The 27,549-nt window shown below is 46.2% G+C and overlaps 3 protein-coding genes across 4 annotated transcripts in view; 1 reads left to right on the forward strand and 2 right to left on the reverse strand.

The window, feature by feature from the left end:
* Positions 1-6,724: 6,724 nt before the first annotated feature.
* On the reverse strand, positions 6,725-8,049 carry LOC116409450 (stress protein DDR48-like). Its single transcript, XM_031898108.1, has 2 exons — positions 7,957-8,049; positions 6,725-7,876 (listed from the first exon to the last, which is right to left on the reverse strand). The coding sequence occupies exons 1-2, from the start codon at positions 8,047-8,049 to the stop codon at positions 6,725-6,727; spliced, it is 1,245 nt and encodes a 414-aa protein (XP_031753968.1).
* A 2,086-nt stretch (positions 8,050-10,135) lies between these two features.
* On the forward strand, positions 10,136-18,214 carry ninj2 (ninjurin 2). The gene is made up of 4 exons (XM_031898634.1): positions 10,136-10,414; positions 13,092-13,323; positions 15,898-16,068; positions 17,314-18,214. Exons 1-3 carry the CDS (start codon positions 10,283-10,285, stop codon positions 16,047-16,049), a joined length of 516 nt encoding a protein of 171 aa, XP_031754494.1. The 5' UTR covers positions 10,136-10,282; the 3' UTR covers positions 16,050-16,068; positions 17,314-18,214.
* Positions 18,215-19,783: 1,569 nt separating this feature from the next.
* b4galnt3 (beta-1,4-N-acetyl-galactosaminyl transferase 3) overlaps positions 19,784-27,549 on the reverse strand; it is a 55,920-nt gene continuing 48,154 nt past the window's right edge. For both annotated transcript variants that reach the window (XM_031898635.1, XM_031898636.1), the window contains exons 14-19: positions 27,053-27,354; positions 26,780-26,933; positions 25,032-25,104; positions 23,695-23,848; positions 23,417-23,543; positions 19,784-22,806 (exon numbers count right to left, since the gene is read on the reverse strand). In XM_031898635.1, coding sequence (XP_031754495.1) covers positions 22,701-22,806; positions 23,417-23,543; positions 23,695-23,848; positions 25,032-25,104; positions 26,780-26,933; positions 27,053-27,354 — 916 coding nt within the window. In that variant the 3' untranslated portion in view covers positions 19,784-22,700. The remainder of the gene's footprint in view (positions 22,807-23,416; positions 23,544-23,694; positions 23,849-25,031; positions 25,105-26,779; positions 26,934-27,052; positions 27,355-27,549) is intronic.

Consider the following 27,549-nt stretch of genomic DNA (forward strand, 5'->3'; position numbering starts at 1 on the left):
ATTTCATAAATTACATTTTCCCCAGCCTTTTTGAAAATCTGTGAAAATCTGAGGCTGTGGTCATGTATGGAGTAACAATGATTACATATTAGTGGTTAGATTGAGATCAGTAGATGTGAGGTAAGTTGGCATGTGTAAGTCTTATTAAGTTTTATGCCTTAGATATTGGCTAATCATAATTACTCCAGACCTAATTTACAACTTGTTGCTTTATCCAGATTAGATTCAGTTTTCAGTTTGAAACATTGCTGATTTTAGCAGTGAAAATCTGGACAACACAGCCCTCTTGTGGTATTGGACGTTATGTTTCTACAGGTTAATTATAATTAACGTCAGTTACTATTGGTACTGGTCTCAAAATGTATTTTATAGCTTGTTTCCTCAGTGGTAAAGTTCAGTACAGGTATGGGATCCCTTATCCCTTATTGGGGCAGAACAGCCCTATTGGGTTTATTTCATGGTTAAATGATTCCCTTTTCTCTGTAATAATAAAACAGTACCTGTACTTGATCCCAACTAAGATATAATTACCCCTTATTGGGGGCAGAACAGCCCTATTGGGTTTATTTAATGGTTAAATGATTCCCTTTTCTCTGTAATAATAAAACAGTACCTGTACTTGATCCCAACTAAGATATAATTACCCCTTATTGGGGCAGAACAGCCCTATTGGGTTTATTTAATGGTTAAATGATTCCCTTTTCTCTGTAATAATAAAACAGTACCTGTACTTGATCCCAACTAAGATATAATTACCCCTTATTGGGAGCAGAACAGCCCTATTGGGTTTATTTAATGGTTAAATGATTCCCTTTTCTCTGTAATAATAAAACAGTACCTGTACTTGATCCCAACTAAGATATAATTACCCCTTATTGGGGGCAGAACAGCCCTATTGGGTTTATTTAATGGTTAAATGATTCCCTTTTCTCTGTAATAATAAAACAGTACCTGTACTTGATCCCAACTAAGATATAATTACCCCTTATTGGGGGCAGAACAGCCCTATTGGGTTTATTTAATGGTTAAATGATTCCCTTTTCTCTGTAATAATAAAACAGTACCTGTACTTGATCCCAACTAAGATATAATTACCCCTTATTGGGGGCAGAACAGCCCTATTGGGTTTATTTAATGGTTAAATCATTCCCTTTTCTCTGTAATAATAAAACAGTACCTGTACTTGATCCCAACTAAGATATAATTACCCCTTATTGGGGGCAGAACAGTCCTATTGGGTTTATTCTGACAATGGCGGGTCTGCAGATACAGGCCATGTGACATAGGATGAATGAAGCTGGTTGGTCGGTGTTTGCTATACACGCTTGCTCTCAGGGTCAGGAGATGGAAGGTCCCTCTAGTGCTTCACTTGTTACCCTACTGTCATAGTTGCCTATATTGTGGGGCATTATTGCTTATATAGCTTATCTATTGTGAGCAGAGAACGGAGCTCTCTAAAGGTGGCTATTGGTCGCAGGAAAGATCTTCATTTCCCTCAGGGCTGAATGGTCAGGTATGGAGGTAGAAACAATAGGAATTCTACCTCCGCCTGTCTAAACGTAGATTTTGGTTGGGCACCTTCAATGGGGCCCTCGGTACCACAGAAGTTGGACAGCACTGTTATAAAGAATGTTTTCCGGAGTTTTATGACCTTCATCAAGAGGATCTGGGCCTTTATATGGCGTTGAGTTGCTTTTAAATAGCCTTGTTATTGGCCAGAGAGGATAAATAATGCAAATCCTTTGATACTGAGACAGGGGGCACCGCGCGCACCATCAGACAGACGTTCCTTTATGTGCTGAATGCCCGAGTGCAGCTGGCGGAGAACTGGACCTGTGCCCAACTGATTTCTGTCTCTCATAGCGTCGGCCAAGCAGAGGCAGGCACAGGCAGGACCCAAGCACTGTCTGCAGTCAGCATTGTGCTTTATGTACATGTAGAACTCAGAATACAGATTTAAAGGGGAAATGTTCCCCTGATTCCTGAGCATCAGGGAGTGGCATGGAGTTGATCCAAAAAGCCACCGGTGTGCTATTTAGCTGCCACAGAGTTATTTGTGTGGATGAAAAGCATTAATGCAGGGTGGTTTATAGAACCACATGGTCAACTATAACCCAATGACTTGAGACCAAGGGAGGGTACTTTTTGTACAATTGTGATTGGCTGCTGGGCTCCCTGTACCCTGATGCTTTCTTATTAATCAAGTGCCATGTAGACATCCAACCAAGCTACATATAATATGTATTTATCTGAGGTGGACTTCTGGGGACACCAGTGGTTGGGAGGGTCTAAAAAGTTCTAGAGCAGGGGATGGGTAAACTTTTTGGCTCAGGGGCCACATTGACTTACCGAGGGGACTGGCCGGGCCGGGCCAGCATCAGAAATTACGGGGCCTCTCAGCTCCCCCCCAGCATCTTCCAGCTCCACTCCCCAGCATCCTGCAGCTCCCCACCCCAGCATCCTCCAGCTCCACCCCCAGCATTCTCCAGCTCCCTCCCAGCATCCTCCAGCTCCCTCCACTTCCCAGCATCCTGCAGCTCCCCACCCCAGCATCCTCCAGCTCCACCCCCAGCATTCTCCAGCTCCCTCCCAGCATCCTCCAGCTCCACTCCCCAGCATCCTGAAGCTCCCCACCCCAGCATCCTCCAGCTCCACCCCCAGCATTATCCAGCTCCCTCCCAGCATCCTCCAGCTCCACTCCCCAGCATCCTGCAGCTCCCCACCCCAGCATCCTCCAGCTCCACCCCTAGCATTCTCCAGCTCCCTCCCAGCATCCTCCAGCTCCACTCCCTTGCATCCTGCAGCTCCCCACCCCAGCATCCTCCAGCTCCACCCCCAGCATTCTCCAGCTCCCTCCCAGCATCCTCCAGCTCCACCCCCAGCATTCTCCAGCTCCATTCCCCAGCTCCCCCCAAGCATCTTTCCCAGGATCCTCCCACAAGCATCCTCCATCTCCCCCCCCCAGCAACCTACAGCTCCCCCCCTGCGTCCTTCCCAGCATCCTCCATCTCCCCCCCCCCCAGCGACCTGCGGCTCCTTCCATCCTCCGGCTGCTTCTGACCCCAGCTCCCCGCTGTATCCTTTTATATGGTGAGTATTTGGTGTAGCTTTAACTATGGGCTAAAATGATCATGGATCCTCTTCTACAGTCCCAGGTCTAAAGGTCCCCATACACGGGCCGATTGTAGCTGCCGATATGGATCCCTTAGACCGACTCAGCTGCTTATTGGCCCGTGTAGGGGCACTAACAATGGGCCTGCCTGACTGACATCTGGCCTGAAATCGGGCAGATCTCGAAAAATCGGGCAGATCTCGACAAATCGGGCAGGTTAGAAAATCTAGGCCCCAGGGCCAAACAATCAAATTAGCCTGAATTCTCCCGATATCGCCCACCCCGCTTGGCGACATTGCCAAGCGAGCGGATCTTAAGGTGTATGGGCACCTTAACACATTCTCCTTTCTGCAGGACATGAATATTAGTTTAAGGTGGGTGTGGTTTGAGGCAGATTGGGGGCGTGTCTAAGTGAAACTGGGTGGGGCTGTGTTGGAATAGGGGTGTGTCTTAACTCTTGGTTTCCATAGGTATGCATCAATGAAAGTGTTAATAGTGTGCTTTTTATCATGTACCACCCCCTCATCCAGCAGCCACTGGGTCTGCTTTCCTTATTCTCTACTGAACCCTCATGGGGTATAATTTGCCGTCGTCCAATCTTAGAAAAGAGGGAGGCTGCCATCAAGGGGATACATATAGTATTGCAGTTAGGGACCCTGTGGGGCCACAAGAGAGGAAGGTAGGGACTTACATTGACTGGGTGGGATGTTACTGGGTCACTGGTGGTTTTGGCACAATAGGGTGTGGCTGGGGCAGATCAGGGGAGTGACCCTTTCTCTCCTTATTACTTATTGGCAAAGCTCTCAGCCCATGCCTGTGAAATACCAGCAAGGTGGCAACTGTAATGTTGGGCTATGACCAATCAGATGTGCAGTTGCATTATAATACCAGCACTACATCAGTAAAAGCTCATTGCTGATTGGTGGCTTAATATATCCATACGTTCAGCCAAGTTTGCATTGGGGCAGAGCAATGGATTCCCCTAGACAGGGGCATGGGCTGCTGGGAGTACATCACATGTGCAGATTGTACCTTTATTATCATTAACGATATTGTTGTAATTATTGAGTGATTAATGAGTCCTGGCTCAGCAGCACCCTAGTTCTTCCCGTCCCACCCTTCCTTTCTGTAGGCTTTCAGTTGGCTTGTGCCCAGATGGCCTACGGAGAGACTGGCAAGTTCTGGTACTTTCCTTGGGAGGGTCAGTCTGCCAAAAGCCAATGGGAGGTGCCCAGTGAGTACCAACCTGCCATAGATACAGGGATCGCTCACCACCCACCACTCCCACTGTTACCCAGCCTGGCAATGATACACATGTGGGTGCAGCGCTAAGGATGGTGGGAGAGTGGGCAGGGTTACAGCATAATGTAGAGCAGTGATCCCCAACCAGTGGCTCCGGGGCAACATGTTGCTCCCCAACCCCTTGGATGTTGCTCTCAGTGCCCCCAAACCAGGGAGTTATTTTTGAATTCCTGACTTGGGGGCAAGTTTCGGTTGAATAAAAACAAGATTTCCTACCAAATAAAGCCCCTGTAAGCTGATAGGGTGCATAGAGGCTGCCTAATAGCCAATCACAGCCCTTATTTGGCTCCTCCATGAACTTTTATGGTGCTTGTGTTGCTCCCCAAGTCTTTTTATATTTTACTGTGGCTCCCGAGTAAGAAAGGTTGGGGATCCCTGGTGTAGAGTGTGGCTAGCATGGCTCAGGGATGTGGCTGTGGCTACCATAAAACTATGGCACATAGGGATTCCCCTGTACTAAGCACAATTCAGCAGGAACAGCCCCCTAAGTTTGCTCATAGCCTGTACAGAGAGATACCATAAAACTATGGCAGCATAGGGATTCCCCTGTACTAAGCACAATTCAGCAGGAACAGCCCCCTAAGTTTGCTCATAGCCTGTACAGAGAGATACCATAAAAACTATGGCACATAGGGATTCCCCTGTACTAAGCACAATTCAGCAGGAACAGCCCCCTAAGTTTGCTCATAGCCTGTACAGAGAGATACCATAAAACTATGGCAGCATAGGGATTCCCCTGTACTAAGCACAATTCAGCAGGAACAGCCCCCTAAGTTTGCTCATAGCCTGTACAGAGAGATACCATAAAACTTTGGCACATAGGGATTCCCCTGTACTAAGCACAATTCAGCAGGAACAGCCCCCTAAGTTTGCTCATAGCCTGTACAGAGAGATACCATAAAACTATGGCACATAGGGATTCCCCTGTACTAAGCACAATTCAGCAGGAACAGCCCCCTAAGTTTGCTCATAGCCTGTACAGAGAGATACCATAAAACTATGGCACATAGGGATTCCCCTGTACTAAGCACAATTCAGCAGGAACAGCCCCCTAAGTTTGCTCATAGCCTGTACAGAGAGATACCATAAAACTATGGCAGCATAGGGATTCCCCTGTACTAAGCACAATTCAGCAGGAACAGCCCCCTAAGTTTGCTCATAGCCTGTACAGAGAGATACCATAAAACTTTGGCACATAGGGATTCCCCTGTACTAAGCACAATTCAGCAGGAACAGCCCCCTAAGTTTGCTCATAGCCTGTACAGAGAGATACCATAAAACTATGGCACATAGGGATTCCCCTGTACTAAGCACAATTCAGTAGGAACAGCCCCCTAAGTTTGCTCATAGCCTGTACAGAGTGATTTCATAATACCATGGCAGCATTATAATATATAATAAATATAAATATTCCCCTGTACTAATGACTGTTTATTCAGTGGGGCTCACAGACAGTGAGTAATATAAGCAATAAGCTTGGGAACAGAATGGCGGCTCACACAAACCCAACCCACTGACCATGAATCACAGGACAAACAATGAAATCGACACCATGAAACGCAGGTTACAGCCCCAATTTACACGGCAAAGTAATAATAATTAGGGCTGGTAATAAAAGCCTGGCCCCGGGGCCCCTGTGCTGATATATAGATCACTCAACACTTATCCAATAAAAATGTTGCAGTCGACGGCAACCCACTGCTGATTGGTTGCTATTGGTAACTGCCCTGTGAGTCTGACCCATTTCCCTATGTGCACGCAGGTGGCTGAGCCATGGGTTTGTCACTGGGTGCTGGGTGCCTCGTCATTCACCCTATGACACATGGTACAAGGGTGTAGCACCCACTGAGCCTCTGCCAGAAATTGAGGTTTAGCAACTGGCAGTTCAGCAGGGGCAGAAAGGCAGGGAACCAGGGATCCAGTATAGAAAAACTGCCCCCCCCCCCCCCAGGCTGGACAGAAACTCCTTTGAATATAGAAATATTAGAGTGTAAGCTCTTCCGAGCGTGGAGATTACATAAACCTTACAGAACAGTGTTCCACCCAACAGTTGCTGGACTATAACTCCCAACATACTTCAGCCAAACTCCAACCAAATTCCCTTCTTGCCCTGTCAGATAAAAAGAAACTAACACCAGGCAAGTATTTTCCTTCAGGCTGCCCTTGGAAACACAGGTTCTATTCTGCCCCCTAGTGTCTGAATATAGAAATTCATTCACGATGTAGCGAAACCCGCAGTCCCTGTTGCTCGTATACAAAGCAGTGCAATTCAGCAATACCGGTGATTATAGTATAGTCATTCTTGGTATTCTACTCGTCATCATTGGTAAGCGCTGCCCCCATAGGGTCATCATTGGTACTGTACTCGTCACCATTGGCAAGCACTGCCCCCATAGGGTCATCATTGGTACTGTACTCACCATCATTGGTAAGCACTGCCCCCATAGGGTCATCATTGGTACTGTACTCGTCATCATTGGTAAGCACTGCCCCCATAGGGTCATCATTGGTACTGTACTCGTCATCATTGGTAAGCACTGCCCCCATAGGGTCATCATTGGTACTGTACTCGTCACCATTGGCAAGCACTGCCCCCATAGGGTCATCATTGGTACTGTACTCGTCATCATTGGCAAGCACTGCCCCCATAGGGTCATCATTGGTACTGTACTCGTCACCATTGGCAAGCACTGCCCCCATAGGGTCATCATTGGTACTGTACTCGTCACCATTGGTAGGCACTGCCCCCATAGGGTCATCATTGGTACTGTACTCGTCACCATTGGCAAGCACTGCCCCCATAGGGTCATCATTGGTACTGTACTCACCATCATTGGTAAGCACTGCCCCCATAGGGTCATCATTGGTACTGTACTCGTCACCATTGGTAGGCACTGCCCCCATAGGGTCATCATTGGTACTGTACTCATCAACATTGGCAAGCACTGCCCCCATAGGGTCATCATTGGTACTGTACTCGTCACCATTGGTAAGCACTGCCCCCATAGGGTCATCATTGGTACTGTACTCATCATCATTGGTAAGCACTGCTCCCATAGGGTCATCATTGGTACTGTACTCATCACCATTGGTAAGCACTGCTCCCATAGGGTCATCATTGGTACTGTACTCATCACCATTGGTAAGCACTGCCCCCATAGGGTCATCATTGGTACTGTACTCGTCACCATTGGTAAGCACTGCTCCCATAGGGTCATCATTGATACTGTACTCATCATCATTGGTAAGCACTGCCCCCATAGGGTCATCATTGGTACTGTACTCATCATCATTGGTAAGCACTGCTCCCATAGGGTCATCATTGGTACTGTACTTGTCACCACTGGCAAGCACTGCCCCCATAGGGTCATCATTGGTACTGTACTCATCATCATTGGTAAGCACTGCCCCCATAGGGTCATCATTGGTACTGTACTCATAATCCTTGGGAAACACTGCCCCCTACAGGTCATCATTGGTATTCTACTCATCATCATTTGTACACACTGCCCCCTACAGGTCATCATTGGTACTGTACTCACCTCCAGGTTCAGCTTGCCCATGGTCTTATCCATCTGCTTTTCTGCTTCTGCTGCTATCCAAATTGCGCCCCCACAAATGGCACGCAGCCACATAGCTCTGCTGCCCCCCCTAGTTCTGGCCCTGCTATAGAATATAGGGTACAAAGGCCTCACATACAACTTTGACCCTGATTTCTCTCTCCCGCCCAGGTCCCTCTGTGATTAATTCATACTTATCAATAAAAGTACTTGGGGAGTCAGGGCACCCAGTTATATTTATTATATAAGACTTATTAAACAGAAGCCTCAGGAGAAGGTGGTACCAGGATATCAGCGCTGCCACCCTGAATGCCTATAAAATCCCAGCGCTGCAGGGCTGATTACTAAGATGATGGATGGAACTCGCTTGCACGGAACATTGCACGGAACATTGCACGATGAATAGGTGGGGAACCGGAGAAGTATCATGTGGATTTTACAGTTTCTCTTTAAAAGAAGGAGATGGAAAATCTATGAGTTATACGAGTCCTGCCCACCAATCAGCAAGAAGAGTTTGATTAGGGATAAAAGAGGGTCGCTGGCAACAAGGAAAGGCTAGGGCTCCCGGGGACCTGCAGTATGATTGGTGGCAGCTGCCCTTCCTTACTGTGCTGTGTACCAATGGTAGGGAAGCTGGAAGCCTTTGCCCCAGTGGGGCCCTTTACCTCCTGGACATGGATGGATATGTGCTCCCCGCACTTTTATTGGTTGTTTCCAGCTCAATATCAGATTTATTGGCTGCAGTACGGCCCCCATTGATTGACAGTTATCTTGAATATCTAAGGATATCCCAGGACCCAGAGTAGTTACCTGTAGTAAGATACAGGATTATTTTGTCTAGTTTTTAAAATATTGGCAGTTTTGCCTTTGCTAATATGATGAATATAAAAGAAGAAAGGGATTTCTCATTGCACTGATGTGGATGTAAATTCGGCCACTAGAGGGAGCTCTGCTCTGCCAAACTGTTTTCCACAGCTTCTCCTGTCCCACAGAGATCAATGCAATAGGTAAACCCCAATTAGCTACCTCTGTGTTGGGCAAGCCACGCCCCCTGCTTGCCCATGGGAAAGAGAGCAGCCCAGGAGCAGGAAGCAAAGTGAACCGGAGTTTCTTTCTGGGACTTGTGTTACTGTAAGGCTAGATATTTAATGGTACAGTGCACTTTATAACAGCAATGGCTCCTTATCACTAAGAACGTAACATATTAAATAAACATCCCAGTAACACACACAGCAATGCACATCTGAGCTATAAAGAAACTGTCTGCCAGGGTCCCCATTGTAAGCAGCAGTCCTGCCCTGCTTTATGGCTGAGATTCTAGCTATCTGTATAACAGAGCATTCTGTCACAGTGGCACAGATCCTATCTGATCCCCCCATTGTAAGCAGCAGTCCTGCCCTGCTTTATGGCTGAGATTCTAGCTATCTGTATAACAGAGCATTCTGTCACAGTGGCACAGATCCTATCTGATCCCCCCCCCATTGTAAGCAGCAGTCTTTGCCTGCTTTATGGCTGACATTCTAGCTATCTGTATAACAGAGCATTCTGTCACAGTGGCACAGATCCTATCTGATCCCCCCCATTGTAAGCAGCAGTCCTGCCCTGCTTTATGGCTGAGATTCTAGCTATCTGTATAACAGCATTCTGTCACAGTGGCACAGATCCTATCTGATCCCCCCCATTGTAAGCAGCAGTCCTGCCCTGCTTTATGGCTGAGATTCTAGCTATCTGTATAACAGAGCATTCTGTCACAGTGGCACAGATTATATCGGATCCCCCCATTGTAAGCAGCAGTCCTGCCCTGCTTTATGGCTGAGATTCTAGCTATCTGTATAACAGAGCATTCTGTCACAGTGGCACAGATCCTATCTGATCCCCCCATTGTAAGCAGCAGTCCTGCCCTGCTTTATGGCTGAGATTCTAGCTATCTGTATAACAGAGCATTCTGTCACAGTGGCACAGATCCTATCTGACCCCCCCATTGTAAGCAGCAGTCCTGCCCTGCTTTATGGCTGAGATTCTAGCTATCTGTATAACAGAGCATTCTGTCACAGTGGCACAGATTATATCGGATCCTGGCTCTGAGATGCCCCATTTAGATTTCTGTAGAACGCCCCCTACTGGTCCATTCCCAGCGTCCCACTGGTGTTCACTACCAAACTGATTGGATCTGGGGGCACAAACACGCAGAGGCTGCTAGGGAGGTGTTGTATGTGTAAGTTCTTTCATGGGCAGACAATGAGCAATCTGTGTGCTGATCTCTCGCTGCCCCGTGCATGGCGTCCCACTTTAAGCAGATGAATGACACATGTGTACGTCCAGCTGTGCCCCCACCCATAACAGTGCCCCCACCCATAACAGTGCCCCCAGCCAGAACCCAAACACTCAGCTGGAGCAGCAGAGAGACATGGGGACAGAGGGCGAGCGGATCAGCATGGAGGTAAGTAGCCCTCAGGGAACGGAACAATTACCCCCTCCTTCTCTTCCCCCCCAAGACCCTCAGGGTAAGTAGACTGTTGCAGCTGGGATCTGGGATTCCACGTCACTCGCAAATGGGACTCGTGTGTGGGGAGGAGGCTCCATCGAGGGGCAGATTGGGAGTAGGATAATGAGAGCTTGCCCCCCAGCCCACTCTAATGGCCCCCACCTTCACTCCTGAAGGGAATGTCCCCTTCTGGACCCCCCTCTCCCCTCCTTCTGCCGCCCCCGCAAACTGTAGGGCAGGGGAGACCTGTGCCGGGCCCCACACAGCACAAGGAAAGGTAAACAAATGTCACTGGGGCCCCACAAGGCATGTAGGATACTAGGGGGGGGCATTCTACTAGTTGATAGGGCCCCCCACCATCTGGGGTAGGGTCCTGCTAAGTTAGTAGTACGGAACCCCACGAGTACTGATAGGGGACCTGTGTGGGGAGGGAACCCCAGTGTACATATGACCTACCTATAGACAGTTCCCTATAAGGTCCCCCTATGTAGATGCTGATTGGTTCCTATTCTGCAGGTCAGAGTGCTGAGTGCCCCCCCCCGCACACCCCGAGAGGGAGGCAAATAGAAGTCACACAGAATGTCTCATTTAACGGGAAAGCACAGATAAACGCACCGGACCCTTTATCACTAATAAGAATGCTGAGGGCCCAGTGCAGGAATTATATATATATATATATATATATATATATATTATATATATGGGCCCCCGGTTCCACTTCCATATATGGCACAGTATTGTAATCCCTTCCCCCCAGGGACCCAGCCTGCCCCCTAGTGCCCCGGAACCTCAGCCCTTTAGCCAGTGTCAAACTACAAGTTTCAGAATTTGACTGATACCCCATCATTCATATCCCATAATCCCTGTTCCGCACTCATATCCCATCATTCCTCTGTTCCGCACTCATATCCCTCATTACCCCGTTCCGCACCCATATCCCATCATTCCCCCGTTCCGCACTCATATCCCATCATTCCTCTGTTCCGCACTCATATCCCATCATTCCTCTGTTCCGCACTCATATCCCATCATTCCCCTGTTCCGCACTCATATCCCATCATTCCCCTGTTCCGCACTCATATCCCTCATTCCCCTGTTCCGCACTCATATCCCTCATTCCCCCGTTCCGCACTCATATCCCATCATTCCCCCGTTCCGCACCCATATCCCATCATTTCCCCGTTTCGCACTCATATCCCATCATTCCCCCGCTCCGCACTCATATCCCATCATTCCCCCGCTCCGCACTCATATCCCATCATTCCCCCGTTCCGCACTCATATCCCATCATTCCCCCGCTCCGCACTCATATCCCATCATTCCCCCGCTCCGCAGTCATATCCCATCATTCCCCCGCTCCGCAGTCATATCCCATCATTCCCCCGCTCCGCAGTCATATCCCATCATTCCCCCGCTCCGCACTCATATCCCATCATTCCCCCGTTCCGCACTCATATCCCATCATTCCCCCGCTCCGCACTCATATCCCATCATTCCCCCGTTCCGCACTCATATCCCATCATTCCCCCCGCTCTGCACTCATATCCCATCATTCCCCGCTCCGCACTCATATCCCATCATTCCCCCGCTCCGCACTCATATCCCATCATTCCCCCGCTCCGCACTCATATCCCATCATTCCCCCGCTCCGCACTCATATCCCATCATTCCCCCGCTCCGCACTCATATCTCATCATTCCCCCGCTCCGCACTCATATCCCATCATTCCCCCCGCTCCGGACTCATATCTCATCATTCCCCCGTTCCGCACTCATATCCCATCATTCCCCTGTTCCGCACTCATATCCCATCATTCCCCCGCTCCGCACTCATATCCCATCATTCCCCCGTTCCGCACTCATATCCCATCATTCCCCTGTTCCGCACTCATATCCCATCATTCCCCTGTTCCACACTCATATACTGCTTATAATGCATATACTGCATTGGTGCATCAGCATACCCCTTAGTGATTAAGGCAGGACACAAGTATAGCATAATGTGGGTGTGGTTTGGGAGCATGTCTGAATGAAACTGGGTGGAGCTGTGTTAGAAGGGGGTGTGTCCAAACATTAGACTTCCATGGGGGAATAATAATAGTTGGGGCTAGTAATCTAGTAGTAAAAGGCTGGCCCTGGGCCCATATGCAGATGTATTAATCCCTAAAACCTGTTCTTTTTCTGTATTAATCCAATGAAAATGTTGCACAGACCAACTGCTGATTGGTTGCTACTGGTAACTGCCCTGCGAGTCTGACCCATATTGCTATGTGCATAGAAGTGGCTGAGCCATGGGTTTGTCGCTGGGTGCTGGGTGCCTCGTCATTCACCCTATGACACATGGTACAAGGGTGTAGCACCCACTAAGCTTCTGCCAGTAATTGAGGTTTAGCAACTGGCAGTTCAGCAGGGGCAGAAAGGCAGGGAATTTGCCTTGGGGATTCAGTATAAAAATCCTGCCCCCCCCCATCCCCGGCTGAATAGAAATAACTCTGCAGGTTTGTTTTGGAAACATGGGTTCTATACTGTCCCCTCATGTTTAAAGATGGAAATGCTTTCAATTTGTAGCTAAACCTGGAACTGTTTGAGGTGGAACAGTCTGACTTATATTTGGTTTCTTATTCCCAACCCAGGTGGATAATAGAAGAAGGGAGAGAGGGTCAGCATTAAATATTAACCATTATGCCACCAAGAAGAGCCTGGCAGAGAGCATGCTGGATGTGGCGCTATTCATGGCAAACACGGCGCAGCTAAAGGCTGTTTTGGAGCAGGGCCCCTCTTTCACCTACTATATCACCCTCATAACTCTCATCAGCATCTCACTGGCCCTACAGATCGTCATTGGTATCCTACTCATCATCATTGGTAAGCACTGCCCCCATAGGGTCATCATTGGTACTGTACTCATCATCATTGGTAAGCACTGCCCCCATAAGGGCATCATTGGTACTGTACTCATCATCATTGGTAAGCACTGCCCCCATAAGGTCATCATTGGTAATGTACTCATCATCATTGGTAAGCACTGCCCCCATAAGGTCATCATTGGTACTGTACTCATCATCATTGGTAAGCACTGCCCCCATAAGGTCATCATTGGTAATGTACTCATCATCATTGGTAAGCACTGCCCCCATAAGGGCATCATTGGTACTGTACTCATCATCATTGGTAAGCACTGCCCCCATAAGGTCATCATTGGTACTGTACTCATCACCATTGGTAAGCACTGCCCCCATAAGGTCATCATTGGTAATGTACTCATCATCATTGGTAAGCACTGCCCCCATAAGGGCATCATTGGTACTGTACTCATCACCATTGGTAAGCACTGCCCCCATAAGGTCATTATTGGTACTGTACTCATCATCATTGGTAAGCACTGCCCCCATAGGGTCATCATTGGTACTGTACTCATCATCATTGGTAAGCACTGCCCCCATAAGGGCATCATTGGTACTGTACTCATCACCATTGGTAAGCACTGCCCCCATAAGGTCATTATTGGTACTGTACTCATCATCATTGGTAAGCACTGACCCCATAAGGGCATGATTAGTACTGTACTCATCATCATTGGTAAGCAGTGCCCCCATAGGGTCATCATTGGTACTGTACTCATCATCATTGGTAAGCACTGCCCCCATAGGGTCATCATTGGTACTGTACTCATCATCATTGGTAAGCACTGCCCCCATAGGGTCATCATTGGTACTGTACTCATCACCATTGGTAAGCACTGCCCCCATAGGGTCATCATTGGTACTGTACTCATCGTCATTGGTAAGCACTGCCCCCATAGGGTCATCATTGGTACTGTACTCATCATCATTGGTAAGCACTGCCCCCATAGGGTCTTAATTGGAACTGTACTCGTCATCATTGGTAAGCACTGCCCCCATAGGGTCTTAATTGGAACTGTACTCGTCATCATTGGTAAGCACTGCCCCCATAGGGTCTTAATTGGAACTGTACTCGTTATCATTGGTAAGCACTGCCCCATAAAGTCATCTATTGTATTTATCATCATTGGCAAGTATTTGCCTACAGACCATCACTGGGATTCTACTCACATCATCTAGCCCATAATGGGGTTACATCCTGCCCCTGCAGGTTATCACTGGTATTCTACTCAACATTGGTAAGCACTGCCCCCTATATAATATTCATTGGTAGTCTACTGATCATCATTGGTAAGCACTGCCCCCATAAGGTCATCGTTGGTACTGTACCCATCATCCTTGGGAAACACTACCCCCATATGATCAACCTTGGCAAGCACTGCCCCTACAGGTCATCATTGGTAAGCACTGCCCCCATGTAGTGTTCATTGGTATTCTACTGATCATCATTGGTAAGCACTGTCCTCATAAGGTCTTCACTGCTATTATCTTCACCATCACTGGTAAGCACAGGCTATTATCATCATCATCATTGGTAAACTAACCCTAAATCCAACCCCATCACAGGTCATCCTTGATGAAGCATTACCCCTACAGGCCATTACTGGCAGTCTACATCATTATTGGTAAGCTCTGCCCCCACGGGTATTGCACTCATTATCATTTGTTAAGCATTGGCCCATTAGCTCATTATTGGTCTTCTACTCATTGCCATTGGTTAGCACTGCTCTTATACATCATCACTGATATTCTGCTCATCTCCATTGGTAAGCACTAATAAAACACTGCTTCTGCAGGCCATCAGTGGTATTCTTCTCTTCATCACATGTAACATTACCCCTGTAAGTCATTACTGGTAACCTTACAGGACATCATCATCATAGATAAGCATTGTCCCCAATGAATCATTTGTTAAGCACTGGCCCTATAGGTCATTATTACTGTTCTACTCATCACTATTGATAAGTTACTCTCCAATAAATTAGTGACCCCATAGGTCATTATTGGAATTCTACTCATCATCATTAAAGGGGAAGGAAAGGCTAATAAAGAGTTAATCCCAAGCTGCAGGCATACCTTCAGTTCTCTCAATAGTGCCCTGAAGTCTCCCCATATTTCTCCCGTTCAGATGATCAGAAGCCTCATAGGAAAAAAGAAAACTGAGCTGTGTGAAGAAAGTTCCCATAATGCCTCACTCCTGCACCCAGACCAAGACCCCTGTACATGCTCAGTGTGTAAGACTATGAGTCAGCTTCCTGCTGATTGGTTCAGATCCACATTCCTAAGGGGGGGGGGAGTGAGTTCTTAGCATTCTTATGGGAGGGGGGAGCAGGAGAGAGGAGAGAGCTGCACAGACACAGGAACAAGGAAGAAGACAACAAATCCTGTATCTTTTGACAGAGGACTCAGTGCAGCATTACTGTAAGTGCTTATGTATGTGCTTTCTGATAAAGCTTACTTAGTTTTTACCTTTCCTTCTCCCTTAATAGACATTAATGTATTGAGCGCTGATCCGTTCCTTCTCCTTATTCTGCAGCTCGTAAGAACCTGAATGACGTTTCCAAGCAGCCGCAGCTCAATGTGCTGAATAACGCGGCCACGGGATTGGTCTTCCTCACTGTGCTGATCAATATCTTCATCACGGCTTTTGGGGTGCAAAAAAGTGGTCTGTACCCCTCCAGGGGGTAGGGCTTCCTACAGATGCCAGGTAATCGCACCCAGGTTCTGTGCAGTGCGGAGAAAGTCAAGTTATTACACCCGAGAATCACAATTATACTGCCGAGTTAGTAGGGCCCCCTCGCCTGGCCCCTGGGAGAAGAGCCAACTGCCAACCCGGCAGGGTTTATCCACCCCAGACACGTGCCTTTATAGCCAAACCCAACTCATTAGCCACCAATCTGGTAGAATGCTACACCTGGGCCAGATGGAATACACCCTCGGGTACTGAGAGAGCTAGGGGCAGAATTGCAGTGGCCCTTGTTTCTGATATTCTCAGACTCACTTTCATCAGGTATGGTACCTAGGGATTGGAAGAAGGCGAATGTCATTCCCATATTTAAAAAGGTATTACGATCTCAGCCTGGCAATTATAGGCCTGTAAGTCTGACATCTGTGGTGGGCAAGTTATTTGAAGGCTTGTTAAGGGATCACATACAAAATTATGTACTGGAGAATGGCATTATGGGTAGGAATCAGCATGGCTTTATGAAGGACAGGTCATGTCAGACTTAATTGCTTTTTATGATGAGGTGAGTAAGAAGCTGGACAGTGGGGGGGCAGTAGTCGGACAGTGGGGGCGCAGTAGTCGGACAGTGGGGGCGCAGTAGTCGGACAGTGGGGGCGCAGTAGTCGGACAGTGGGGGCGCAGTAGTCGGACAGTGGGGGCGCAGTAGTCGGACAGTGGGGGCGCAGTAGTCGGACAGTGGGGGCGCAGTAGTCGGACAGTGGGGGCGCAGTAGTCGGACAGTGGGGGCGCAGTAGTCGGACAGTGGGGGGGCAGTAGTCGGACAGTGGGGGCGCAGTAGTCGGACAGTGGGGGCGCAGTAGTCGGACAGTGGGGGCGCAGTAGTCGGACAGTGGGGGCGCAGTAGTCGGACAGTGGGGGCGCAGTAGTCGGACAGTGGGGGCGCAGTAGTCGGACAGTGGGGGCGCAGTAGTCGGACAGTGGGGGCGCAGTAGTCAGACAGTGGGGGGGCAGTAGTCGGACAGTGGGGGTGCAGTAGTCAGACAATGGGGGGGAGTCGGACAGTGGGGGTGCAGTAGTCGGACAGTGGGGGTGCATAAGTTGAACGTGATGGATGCATGTCTTTTTTCCACCTAAATTACTATGTTACTACATCACAGAGCAGGGCCAAGTTGTATCTGTTCCCAATTGCCCCCCACCCACTGCACCCAACCATGTTGCTGCCTACAAAGGTCTCACTTAGAACTTTTCTTTTCTCCTCGTTTGCAGGTAATCTAAGCCGATGTCGGAGTCTGATCCTCGCTCGTCAGCGTTCCCCTCTCTCCCGCTCAGCTTCCTCTGCGATTAACCCATATCTATCAACATATGTACTAGTGAATGAGGGGCGCCCAGTTATATTTATTGTATTAGACATATTAACTAGAAGCCTCAGTACCAAATTATAGGAGCTGCCTATAAAACCCCAGTGCTGATGGGCTGATTATTAAGCTGACGGATAGATAGAGCTTGAATGGAAGGGGTGAGTAACTGGTGCGGTATCGGGGATTTTACAGCCGTCTGTAATAAGCCTGGGCCTAGGGCAGTACAAATTTAGGGGCGACATGCCGCCCTACTGCCCCGAGGATGCTGGGAGTTGCAACTATGCATTTCACATGCATTCCATATGTTGAAGCTGCTTCTCAGTCAGTGCCCCAATGGGGCTCCCTCTACATCCTGGACTCACCCCCAGCAGTCTTCTATAGTTCTATCCCTGCAGGGAACATATAACAGGCGCTGTAACAATTAACTTTCCTATTCTGTGCGACTGGGTCCTGATGGCAAATGAGTGAAGCAAATGGAAGAGCTGCCGCCACCTGCTGGCTGAATGTGGTATAGGCAGGATATGTGTTTTCTGCTGTAAATACATCAATATCAGAGGGATTCTTCTATCACTTTGGATAAAAGGGAACAATTTGTATCTGTAGGGAAACAAAAATGGTTATAGTACAGGTATGGGATCCCTTATCTGGAAACCCATTTCGAATTACGGAAAGGCCATCTCCCATAGACTCCATTATAAACAAATAACTCTAATTTTTTTAAATGATTTTTCTTTTTCTCTGTAATAATAAAATCGTACCTGTACTTGATCCCAACTAAGATATAATTACCCCTTATTGGGGGCAGAACAGCCCTATTGGGTTTATTTAATGGTTAAATGATTCCCTTTTCTCTGTAATAATAAAACAGTACCTGTACTTGATCCCAACTAAGATATAATTACCCCTTATTGGGGCAGAACAGCCCTATTGGGTTTATTTCATGGTTAAATGATTCCCTTTTCTCTGTAATAATAAAACAGTACCTGTACTTGATCCCAACTAAGATATAATTACCCCTTATTGGGGCAGAACAGCCCTATTGGGTTTATTTCATGGTTAAATGATTCCCTTTTCTCTGTAATAATAAAACAGTACCTGTACTTGATCCCAACTAAGATATAATTACCCCTTATTGGGGCAGAACAGCCCTATTGGGTTTATTTAATGGTTAAATGATTCCCTTTTCTCTGTAATAATAAAACAGTACCTGTACATGATCCCAACTAAGATATAATTACCCCTTATTGGGGCAGAACAGCCCTATTGGGTTTATTTCATGGTTAAATGATTCCCTTTTCTCTGTAATAATAAAACAGTACCTGTACTTGATCCCAACTAAGATATAATTACCCCTTATTGGGGCAGAACAGCCCTATTGGGTTTATTTAATGGTTAAATGATTCCCTTTTCTCTGTAATAATAAAACAGTACCTGTACATGATCCCAACTAAGATATAATTACCCCTTATTGGGGCAGAACAGCCCTATTGGGTTTATTTAATGGTTAAATGATTCCCTTTTCTCTGTAATAATAAAATAGTACCTGTACTTGATCCCAACTAAGATATAATTACCCCTTATTGGGGCAGAACAGCCCTATTGGGTTTATTTCATGGTTAAATGATTCCCTTTTCTCTGTAATAATAAAACAGTACCTGTACTTGATCCCAACTAAGATATAATTACCCCTTATTGGGGGCAGAACAGCCCTATTGGGTTTATTCAGTATTTAAAAGATTTTTAGCAGACTTAAGTTATGGAGATCCAAATTACGGAAAGACCCCTTATCCGGAAAGTCCCAGGTCCTGAGCATTCTGGATAACGGGTCCCATACCTGTATATACATTCACGTATGTATATTTTATTTACAGAGTGCCATTCTATCAGCAGTAAATGTCAAATGTAAATGTGCTCAGAAGAGCACTCTCAGCAATTTTACATTTGTTTAGAAGGTTTACATTTCCTTTTATTTTACAAGGGGGGCTATAAATAAATAAAAACCTATGTAAAGAATATTACTTCTCTGAATATTTGTCTGCATAGATATCCTTTATCATAAGATATTACGGTATGGGGGTACAGCTTATTGTGTGCCCAGAACATTCCTTCTCTGTATATTTGTATTTATACATATGGGTAGGGGGGGCCATAGTGTTTCCCTTAGACAGTACAGTATGGGGGTACAGCTTATTGTGTGCCCAGAACATTCCTTCTCTGTATATTTGTATTTATACATATGGGTAGGAGGTGCCATAGTGTTTCCCTTAGACAGTACAGTATGGGGGTACAGCTTATTGTGTGCCCAGAACATTCCTTCTCTGTATATTTGTATTTATACATATGGGTAGGGGGTCTAGACATTAAATGGAACAGAAAAGTAAAGGGTAAAAGTGCACTTTATTTGTCACATTTGTATTTTAAAAAATGAGAACGCTGGATCCTTCACACTGAGAATGTCTGTAACATATAAAATAAATAAATATCCCAGTAACACACCCAGTAATGCCCAGTAACACACCCAGTAATGCCCAGTAACACACCCTAAGGGGCTGCTATAAGATGCCATAGACAGTCACTATTTAGTGGGTTTGTGGGGGGCTATTAGGGCCAGGGCATTACTTTAATCCCAGTCTGGACCTGCCAGCAACCCACAGCTCTGGGCTACCCTGCCACCCACACCCACAGGCCAATCACAGTCCTGCTCCCCAGGAACAGGGAATGATGGGACATAGTAAGAGTAAGAGAAGAAGGGGGAGGAGTTCTTACTGGGGTCTCTGGGGCCCCTTGTGGCTGTAGGGGTTTCTCCCCCTATAATTACACCCATTCTGTTTACATCGTTGAGAATATAGGGAATCATTAGCTTAATTTCATTCAAAAAGAATGCTGGGTAAGTGGGTGGAGACTTAAACAAGTATATAAGAGGTGCTTGTTATAGGTAGGTATGTTTTGCCTTCAGTTAAAAAAATCAGGGGGTGGGGTTTGATACAGTTGATGGGTAGGTGGGTGGGGCCTGTAACATTGGTTATAGGAGGCGGCCCTTATATGTAGGCATGTTTTAGCCTTCACTGATTGGGAACCACAATGCACTGGAATAATTATGGGTTAAGCAAATGTAAACTCTCTATTAGGACTATTGGGACAGAATGATGGCAATAGGCAACACACATCTATAGCAACACACACCTACCTGTCCTGATACCTAATACTCAACTTACCAAACTCCTTCATTAAAACTAAGTATAAAAAAGACACATAATTAGGCAGTCTGAGCAATGAGCTCCCAATAAGCACTGGGCTTTCAGGGGTTAACATAAAGGGCAATAGCAAGCGGTTCTGACCTGGGTCTGGGGCTATTAAAGAAATACTCTCTCATTGGAGCAAAGAGAAGGAGACAACTTCTCACTGGAGTAGAGAGAAGAAGAAAACTTCTCATTGGAGCAGAGAGAAGGAGAAAACTTCTCACTGGAGCAGTGAGAAGGAGGAAACTCCTCATTGGAGCAGAGAGAAGGAGAAAACTTCTCATTGGAGTAGAGTGAAGAAGAAAACTTCTCATTGGAGCAGAGAGAAGGAGACAACTTCTCATTGGAGCAGAGAGAAGGAGACAACTTCTCATTGGGGCAGAGAAGACGAAAACTCCTCATTGGAGCAGAGAGAAGGAGAAAACTTCTCATTGGAGCAGAGAGAAGGAGACAACTTCTCATTGGGGCAGAGAAGAAGAAAACTCCTCATTGGAGCAGAGAGAAGGAGAAAACTTCTCACTGGAGCAGTGAGAAGGAGGAAACTCCTCAATGGAGCAAAGAGGAGAAAACTTCTCACTGGAGCAGTGAGAAGGAGGAAACTTCGCATTGGAGCAGAGAGAAGGAGAAAACGTCTCATTGGAGCAGAGAGAAGGAGAAAACGTCTCATTGGAGCAGAGAGAAGGAGAAAACGTCTCATTGGAGCAGAGAGAATGAGAAAACGTCTCATTGGAGCAGAGAGAAGGAGAAAACCTCTCATTGGAGCAGAGACAAGGAGACAACGTCTCATTGGAGCAGAGAGAAGGAGACAACTTATCATTGGGGCAGAGAAGAAGAAAACTCCTCACTGGAGCAGAGAGAAGGAGGAAACTTCGCATTGGAGCAGAGAGAAGGAGAAAACGTCTCATTGGAGCAGAGAGAAGGAGAAAACGTCTCATTGGAGCAGAGAGAAGGAGAAAACGTCTCATTGGAGCAGAGAGAAGGAGAAAACGTCTCATTGGAGCAGAGAGAAGGAGAAAACCTCTCATTGGAGCAGAGACAAGGAGACAACGTCTCATTGGAGCAGAGAGAAGGAGACAACTTCCTATTGGAGCAGAGAGAAGGAGAAAACGTCTCATTGGAGCAGAGAGAAGGAGACAACTTCCTATTGGAGCAGAGAGAAGGAGAAAACGTCTCATTGGAGCAGAGAGAAGGAGACAACTTCCCATTGGAGCAGAGAGAAGGAGAAAACGTCTCATTGGAGCAGAGAGAAGGAGACAACTTCCGATTGGAGCAGAGAGAAGGAGAAAACTTCTCATTGTAACAGTGCTTATTGGCAAATAATTACAATACACTAGAAATGTGCTTAACGTAGACATAAGAACTAAGTCTTACTCAGCATTTATAAAAAATAATAATAAATTCTCTAAGGCCTACATGTTGTCTCAGGTACTGAAGGCTGTGGGAAAAGAACAGTCCTCTTTTATATAAATAATGTAGCACAGTCTGTATTGCCCAAGATCTTTCTACCACTACTGGCGGCACCGACTGGCGGAATATTTGCCACAATCTGCAAATCTGTTCTAGGTATCTTCTTCTCACACTTCTCTTGTATACCTGCATTGGGCAGTCACTATACCCACCGGTTTGGTAGAATAGTTACCCCTTCTTACACCTCAGGGTTCAACTAACACTTTGAACACTCAAGAGCCAGATTCCTTATTGTCCATATAAGAGGCACAATTCTCCTTCCATAATGCCACAGGAGATACCCCATCGTAGGGCAGTATTCCTACAATAGTGTCTCCATTTTTCCTATCCAGAGATGCCTATAGGGCATTCCAGAATATAAAAAGTTACACAGAATGTCATTATCCGGATATATCCATAGGCAGTGTACACCTTTTATACGATAAGGCCACTAAATGAGTATGACCTGTTCAACGTGTGCTCCACTGTTCTGGATTTTGGTGACGTTATCCAGAAGGTTCCTGTGTGCTCCTGGAAGCAGCAGGGTTGGGGGCACATGATGACCCCAAACAGAAGATGTTTTCCAGTCCCCGATGTCTGTTTTTCATCTTCAGTTTGAGGCCTGTCGTCGGTTCCACATGCCACGCTTGGAATGGTAATGGTGGTAGAAGTTTCTCACAGCCACACGCTCCACTTCCAGACCAGCCTGGATGATCCTAGTTAGGAAGAGAAGGACCAAGGGTCACCCTACTGAACAATAATAGATGGGTTTTTTCTTGCCGAGTATAACAAAGCTACTCAAGTGGCTGAGAAACATTTAATTCAGTCATTGCTTGCTCCAGCCAAGGATGCAACCTACCAATCCTTGAGATAATCTGGCTCTAGAACCCACCAGCAGGTCCATAGATTAGCTGTTTCAGGTAGTGATAGAAGGGTATAGTTATGGCAATAGTCGGACAAGATCACAAAGTGCCCAACCTGCTCTCCTTCAGTTGGTTGAAGTACGACTCCTAGAACCCCCACAAAGCAAATTGTTGAGATTCTTATTTCAACAACAGCTGAAGGGCCAATACGGAAACAATAGTTTTTGGGAGGAGATTCCCTTTATGTTTCCCTAGGTTACTTCTTTACCTTGAATAGTTGCCATTATAGTTTTTATAGGCAAACCTATCATGCAACTTTGATCAAATACCAATCTGGTTGGCTTCATCTGCAGGTGAAAGCTCCATTGACCTGCTCTACATTTCCATAGGAACCAAGCTCCATCCCTGAATGGTCTACAATTTCCATCAACATGGCAAGATATTTACATGCGATTGTCCTCACCTGTCCAGCAGTTCCCAGTCCTCTCCACCCCATCGTTCCTTGAATTCCTGTGTGTTCATCCCCCCAATGCGATCCAAGTCAGACTTGTAGATTCCCAGTAGACCAAATCCGTTCACCTCCCAGTAACCTGAAGAATTACGGTAAGAGCCAATGAACAGAAAGTCTATAAGGTCCTCCTCACTGGACATCACACATGACGACTGCTTGAGTAGCACTGTGATCACAGCCAATCAGGGGTTCACCATAAATTGCCCAACCTTTTCAAATTTTTATCTTACCCTCAGGCCAACGGGGTGTTGCGCCACAGTTCAGCCGTACCACAATAGGAGCGAAGACCATCTTCCCTTCCACGCAGTGCGTGCGCATGGAGTCAATGATGGATGGAGGGAAGTGCATGTGTAGGTCACAAAGGAACAGGATGCTGTGCGGGTTCTGTAAAGAGGAGAAGCAATGTTACTTATTGAATTCCTGACGGGCTGGTGGTAGAGAAATTAGGAGGCTATATCGTTTGGGTTAAAGGTCATCAAAATCTGGAGGCCACGTGGTAGTCAACTGTATATTCATGAATTACCAAAAATGTAATGATGTGCAATTTGTATGTTGTACAGGTATGGGATCCCTTATCTGAAAACCCATTATCCAGAAAGCTCCAAATTATGGAAAGCCTGTCTCCAATAGACTCCATTTTAATCAAACAATTCAGAATTTTTCTCTGTAATAATAAAACAGTACCTGTACTTGATCCCAACTAAGATATAATTACCCCTTATTGGGGGCAGAACAGCCCTATTGGGTTTATTTAATGGTTAAATGATTCCCTTTTCTCTGTAATAATAAAACAGTACCTGTACTTGATCCCAACTAAGATATAATTACCCCTTATTGGGGGCAGAACAGCCCTATTGGGTTTAATTAATGGTTAAATGATTCCCTTTTCTCTGTAATAATAAAACAGTACCTGTACTTGATCCCAACTAAGATATAATTACCCCTTATTGGGGGCAGAACAGCCCTATTGGGTTTAATTAATGGTTAAATGATTCCCTTTTCTCTGTAATAATAAAACAGTACCTGTACTTGATCCCAACTAAGATATAATTACCCCTTATTGGGGGCAGAACAGCCCTATTGGGTTTATTTCATGGTTAAATGATTCCCTTTTCTCTGTAATAATAAAACAGTACCTGTACTTGATCCCAACTAAGATATAATTACCCCTTATTGGGGGCAGAACAGCCCAATTGGGTTTAATAAATGTTTTATTGATTTTTTAGTAGACTTAAGGTATGGAGATCCAAATTACGGAAAGATCTCTTATCCGGAATACCCTTGGTCCCGAGCATTCTGGATAATGGGTCCTATCTATCAATCGTCAATCAGAAAAGAAGTAAATAACAACCCAAATGTGTCTTAGCCAGTGGTTCTCAACCTTCCTAATACAGTTCCTCATGTTGTGAGACCCCCAACCATAAAATTATTCCTAAGACCATCGGAAATATGTGTTTTCCCATGGTCTTAGGAGACCCCTGTGAAAGGGTTGTTCCACCCCCAAAGGGGCCCCGACCCACAGGTTGAGAACTGCTGGTCTAAGCAATCACCGTTTGGGGTAACTCACCTTCACTATATCAATTCCAGCCTGCAGCCCAGCAGAACGCTCAAAGCTCCCCTGCAGCTTTACGTATTGGTAACTGAAGGGAAGAAATGCAAGAGAAAGGTCACCTACAGACTCCCACCAAGAGATTCCTAAGGATTTGCACGTAGACAGACATGTTATAAAATGTTGAACAAGAGGGCATTCTCCTGCCTGAGGGGCTCAGAAGTGCCAAGTTCAATTCTATCCAATGGGACACACCAGCATTTCTTTATGGAAGAACATCATGTTTTCTAGAATTCTTGGAGCTGGGTTAGTAAATCCATCAATAGAAGGCTGTGGAAAGGTACAGCTCAAGGAGAAAGTTCTCAGGTGTCTTTACACATGAGAAAGTTAACCCTAAGTAGCCAACCCTTCAGTAAAGGGTGATCCTTTAGGATCCAAAATTCATATAGTTCCCACCATTATAGCAAACCTCTTTGGAATAGGCAGAATTTATATATAGTTTCTCTGTATGGAGAGATCCTGTAGACCCAAAGTTAAATATAACCTAGCTCTTGTACACACTCAAAGTTCACTCGCATTCCCTAGGGCAGTGATCCCCAACCAGTGGCTCAGGGGTAACATGTTGCTCCCCAACCCCTTGGATGTTGCTCTCAGTGCTCCCAAACCAGGGAGTTATTTTTGAATTCCTGACTTGGGGGCAAGTTTTGGTTGAATAAAAACAAGATTTCCTACCAAATAAAGCCCCCTGTAAGCTGATAGGGTGCATAGAGGCTGCCTAATAGCCAATCACAGCCCTTATTTGGCTCCTCCATGAACTTTTATGGTGCTTGTGTTGCTCCCCAAGTCTTTTTCCATGTGACTGTGGCTCACGAGTAAGAAAGGTTGGGGATCCCTGGCTTATGACTTGGTTGTCTTCTAGAAACTTCTAGATGCCACCCATCTCTCCTGTATATAAGTTTGGCTTCAGTAGGGCACAGAAGACACCGGGCATGGAGAGGACTGACCACATTACTAGATCAGAGGGAACCCTGACAACCCTGGGCTGCTGTGTGTGTTTTGCATGACTTTTGGTGTTTATTGTAGTCTTTTGTGTCGTATCTTTCATCTACTTTATGATTTAGGTAAATATTTTTCCCAATATAAAATCATTTTTACATTTGTTTGGTGATCTTTTTGCCACACTATACTGCAAAACTTTGGTTATTGTAATAATCTTACACAGTCCTTTAGTACAGAGAAGACCTTCAGATCATAGGCCCTACATTATGACCCTTCAAATACGCTTTGTCCCTCATTACCGTCAGATCCCTTAGAACTCACAAAATCACTAATAATGTTCTGTAAGCCCACATATGACTCTTTACTCTCCAAAAAAACACAGAGGGACTTTAAAGAAGTTAAAAGTCTTTCCACATTGCCTACGTCACTGCTATTCCTATCCATCCCTAGTGTCGGACTGGCCCATTAGGATACCAGGAAAACTCCCGGTGGGCCCAGGTGTCAGTGGGCCCTCCTGCTCCTGACCATTTGGCCTGTTTCATGGCCACTCCCTATTTCTGAATGGGAAGAAAGAGGAGAAATAGATGGAGGATTAGATGCTAGCATGTAAATAAAAGAGACTGGGAGAATAAAGAGGTTGGGTGGGGAAAGCAGGAAAATAGTTTGAAAAGTGGGCCTGGGGTCTAAGGTTTTCTGGTGGCCCCTGGGGTCCCAGTCCGACACTGTCCATCCCTTATCCATGCATTTCTTCCAGCAGTTATGTTTACCTGGGAACGTGCGACTGTCTCAGGGCAGCTTCCACATCGAGGTCTGTGCTGTTGAAGTCCACAATAATGACATTGAATCGGGAGTCTAACGTGGCCTGGTATAGGATCTCCATGTCCCTGATAAATTTTTGCACCCAACGGGCTTGGTTCTTAACTAGAGGAAAAGAAAATTCCAGCACATGGGTAACTATTGTTACTGACCTGCACCCTAGAACTACAGAAACTCAAGCAGTGAGCTGGGCTACAACACCATCATGACAGCTTTATACTTACTTGGCACTATGAAATGCACAGTAGCCTGAGGGTTCCAGTTGAGGCCACTTGGCCAACACAAATCGGGTTCCCACGTGGCACCCAGCAGCCGCCGGTAGGACCCCCACATCATGTTTTTCATTGCTCTCTCTTGCTCGTTATCCTCAGAGAAGATGCCCTGCCATTCAGGAGCATAGACATAGTGAGCAAATCGTTGAATATGGCCATGCCGGGCTTTTAACTCTAGCTCCAGAAAGTAACGACTGCCATGAAGGTAATCCCGCCGTTTTTCCACGTTTATAATATTCTGGAGCTGATACATCCTGGAATCAAGAACAAAATAGTGATAGTTTCAAGAAAATACAGGAAAGCAGCTAGGTGCTTAGCCAAAATGTCCCTATATTTGGATCTTTTCAATTGGATGTCCAAGAATATTTAGGAGACCAAAACCACCCTATCTGGCCTTCATGGTTCCTGGGGGGTCCTAAATCAGTCAATAGAGGGTGATATTAGGGGGT

The sequence above is a fragment of the Xenopus tropicalis genome, chromosome 3 (genome assembly GCF_000004195.4).
Source record: "Xenopus tropicalis strain Nigerian chromosome 3, UCB_Xtro_10.0, whole genome shotgun sequence".
Lineage (NCBI taxonomy): Eukaryota > Metazoa > Chordata > Amphibia > Anura > Pipidae > Xenopus > Xenopus tropicalis.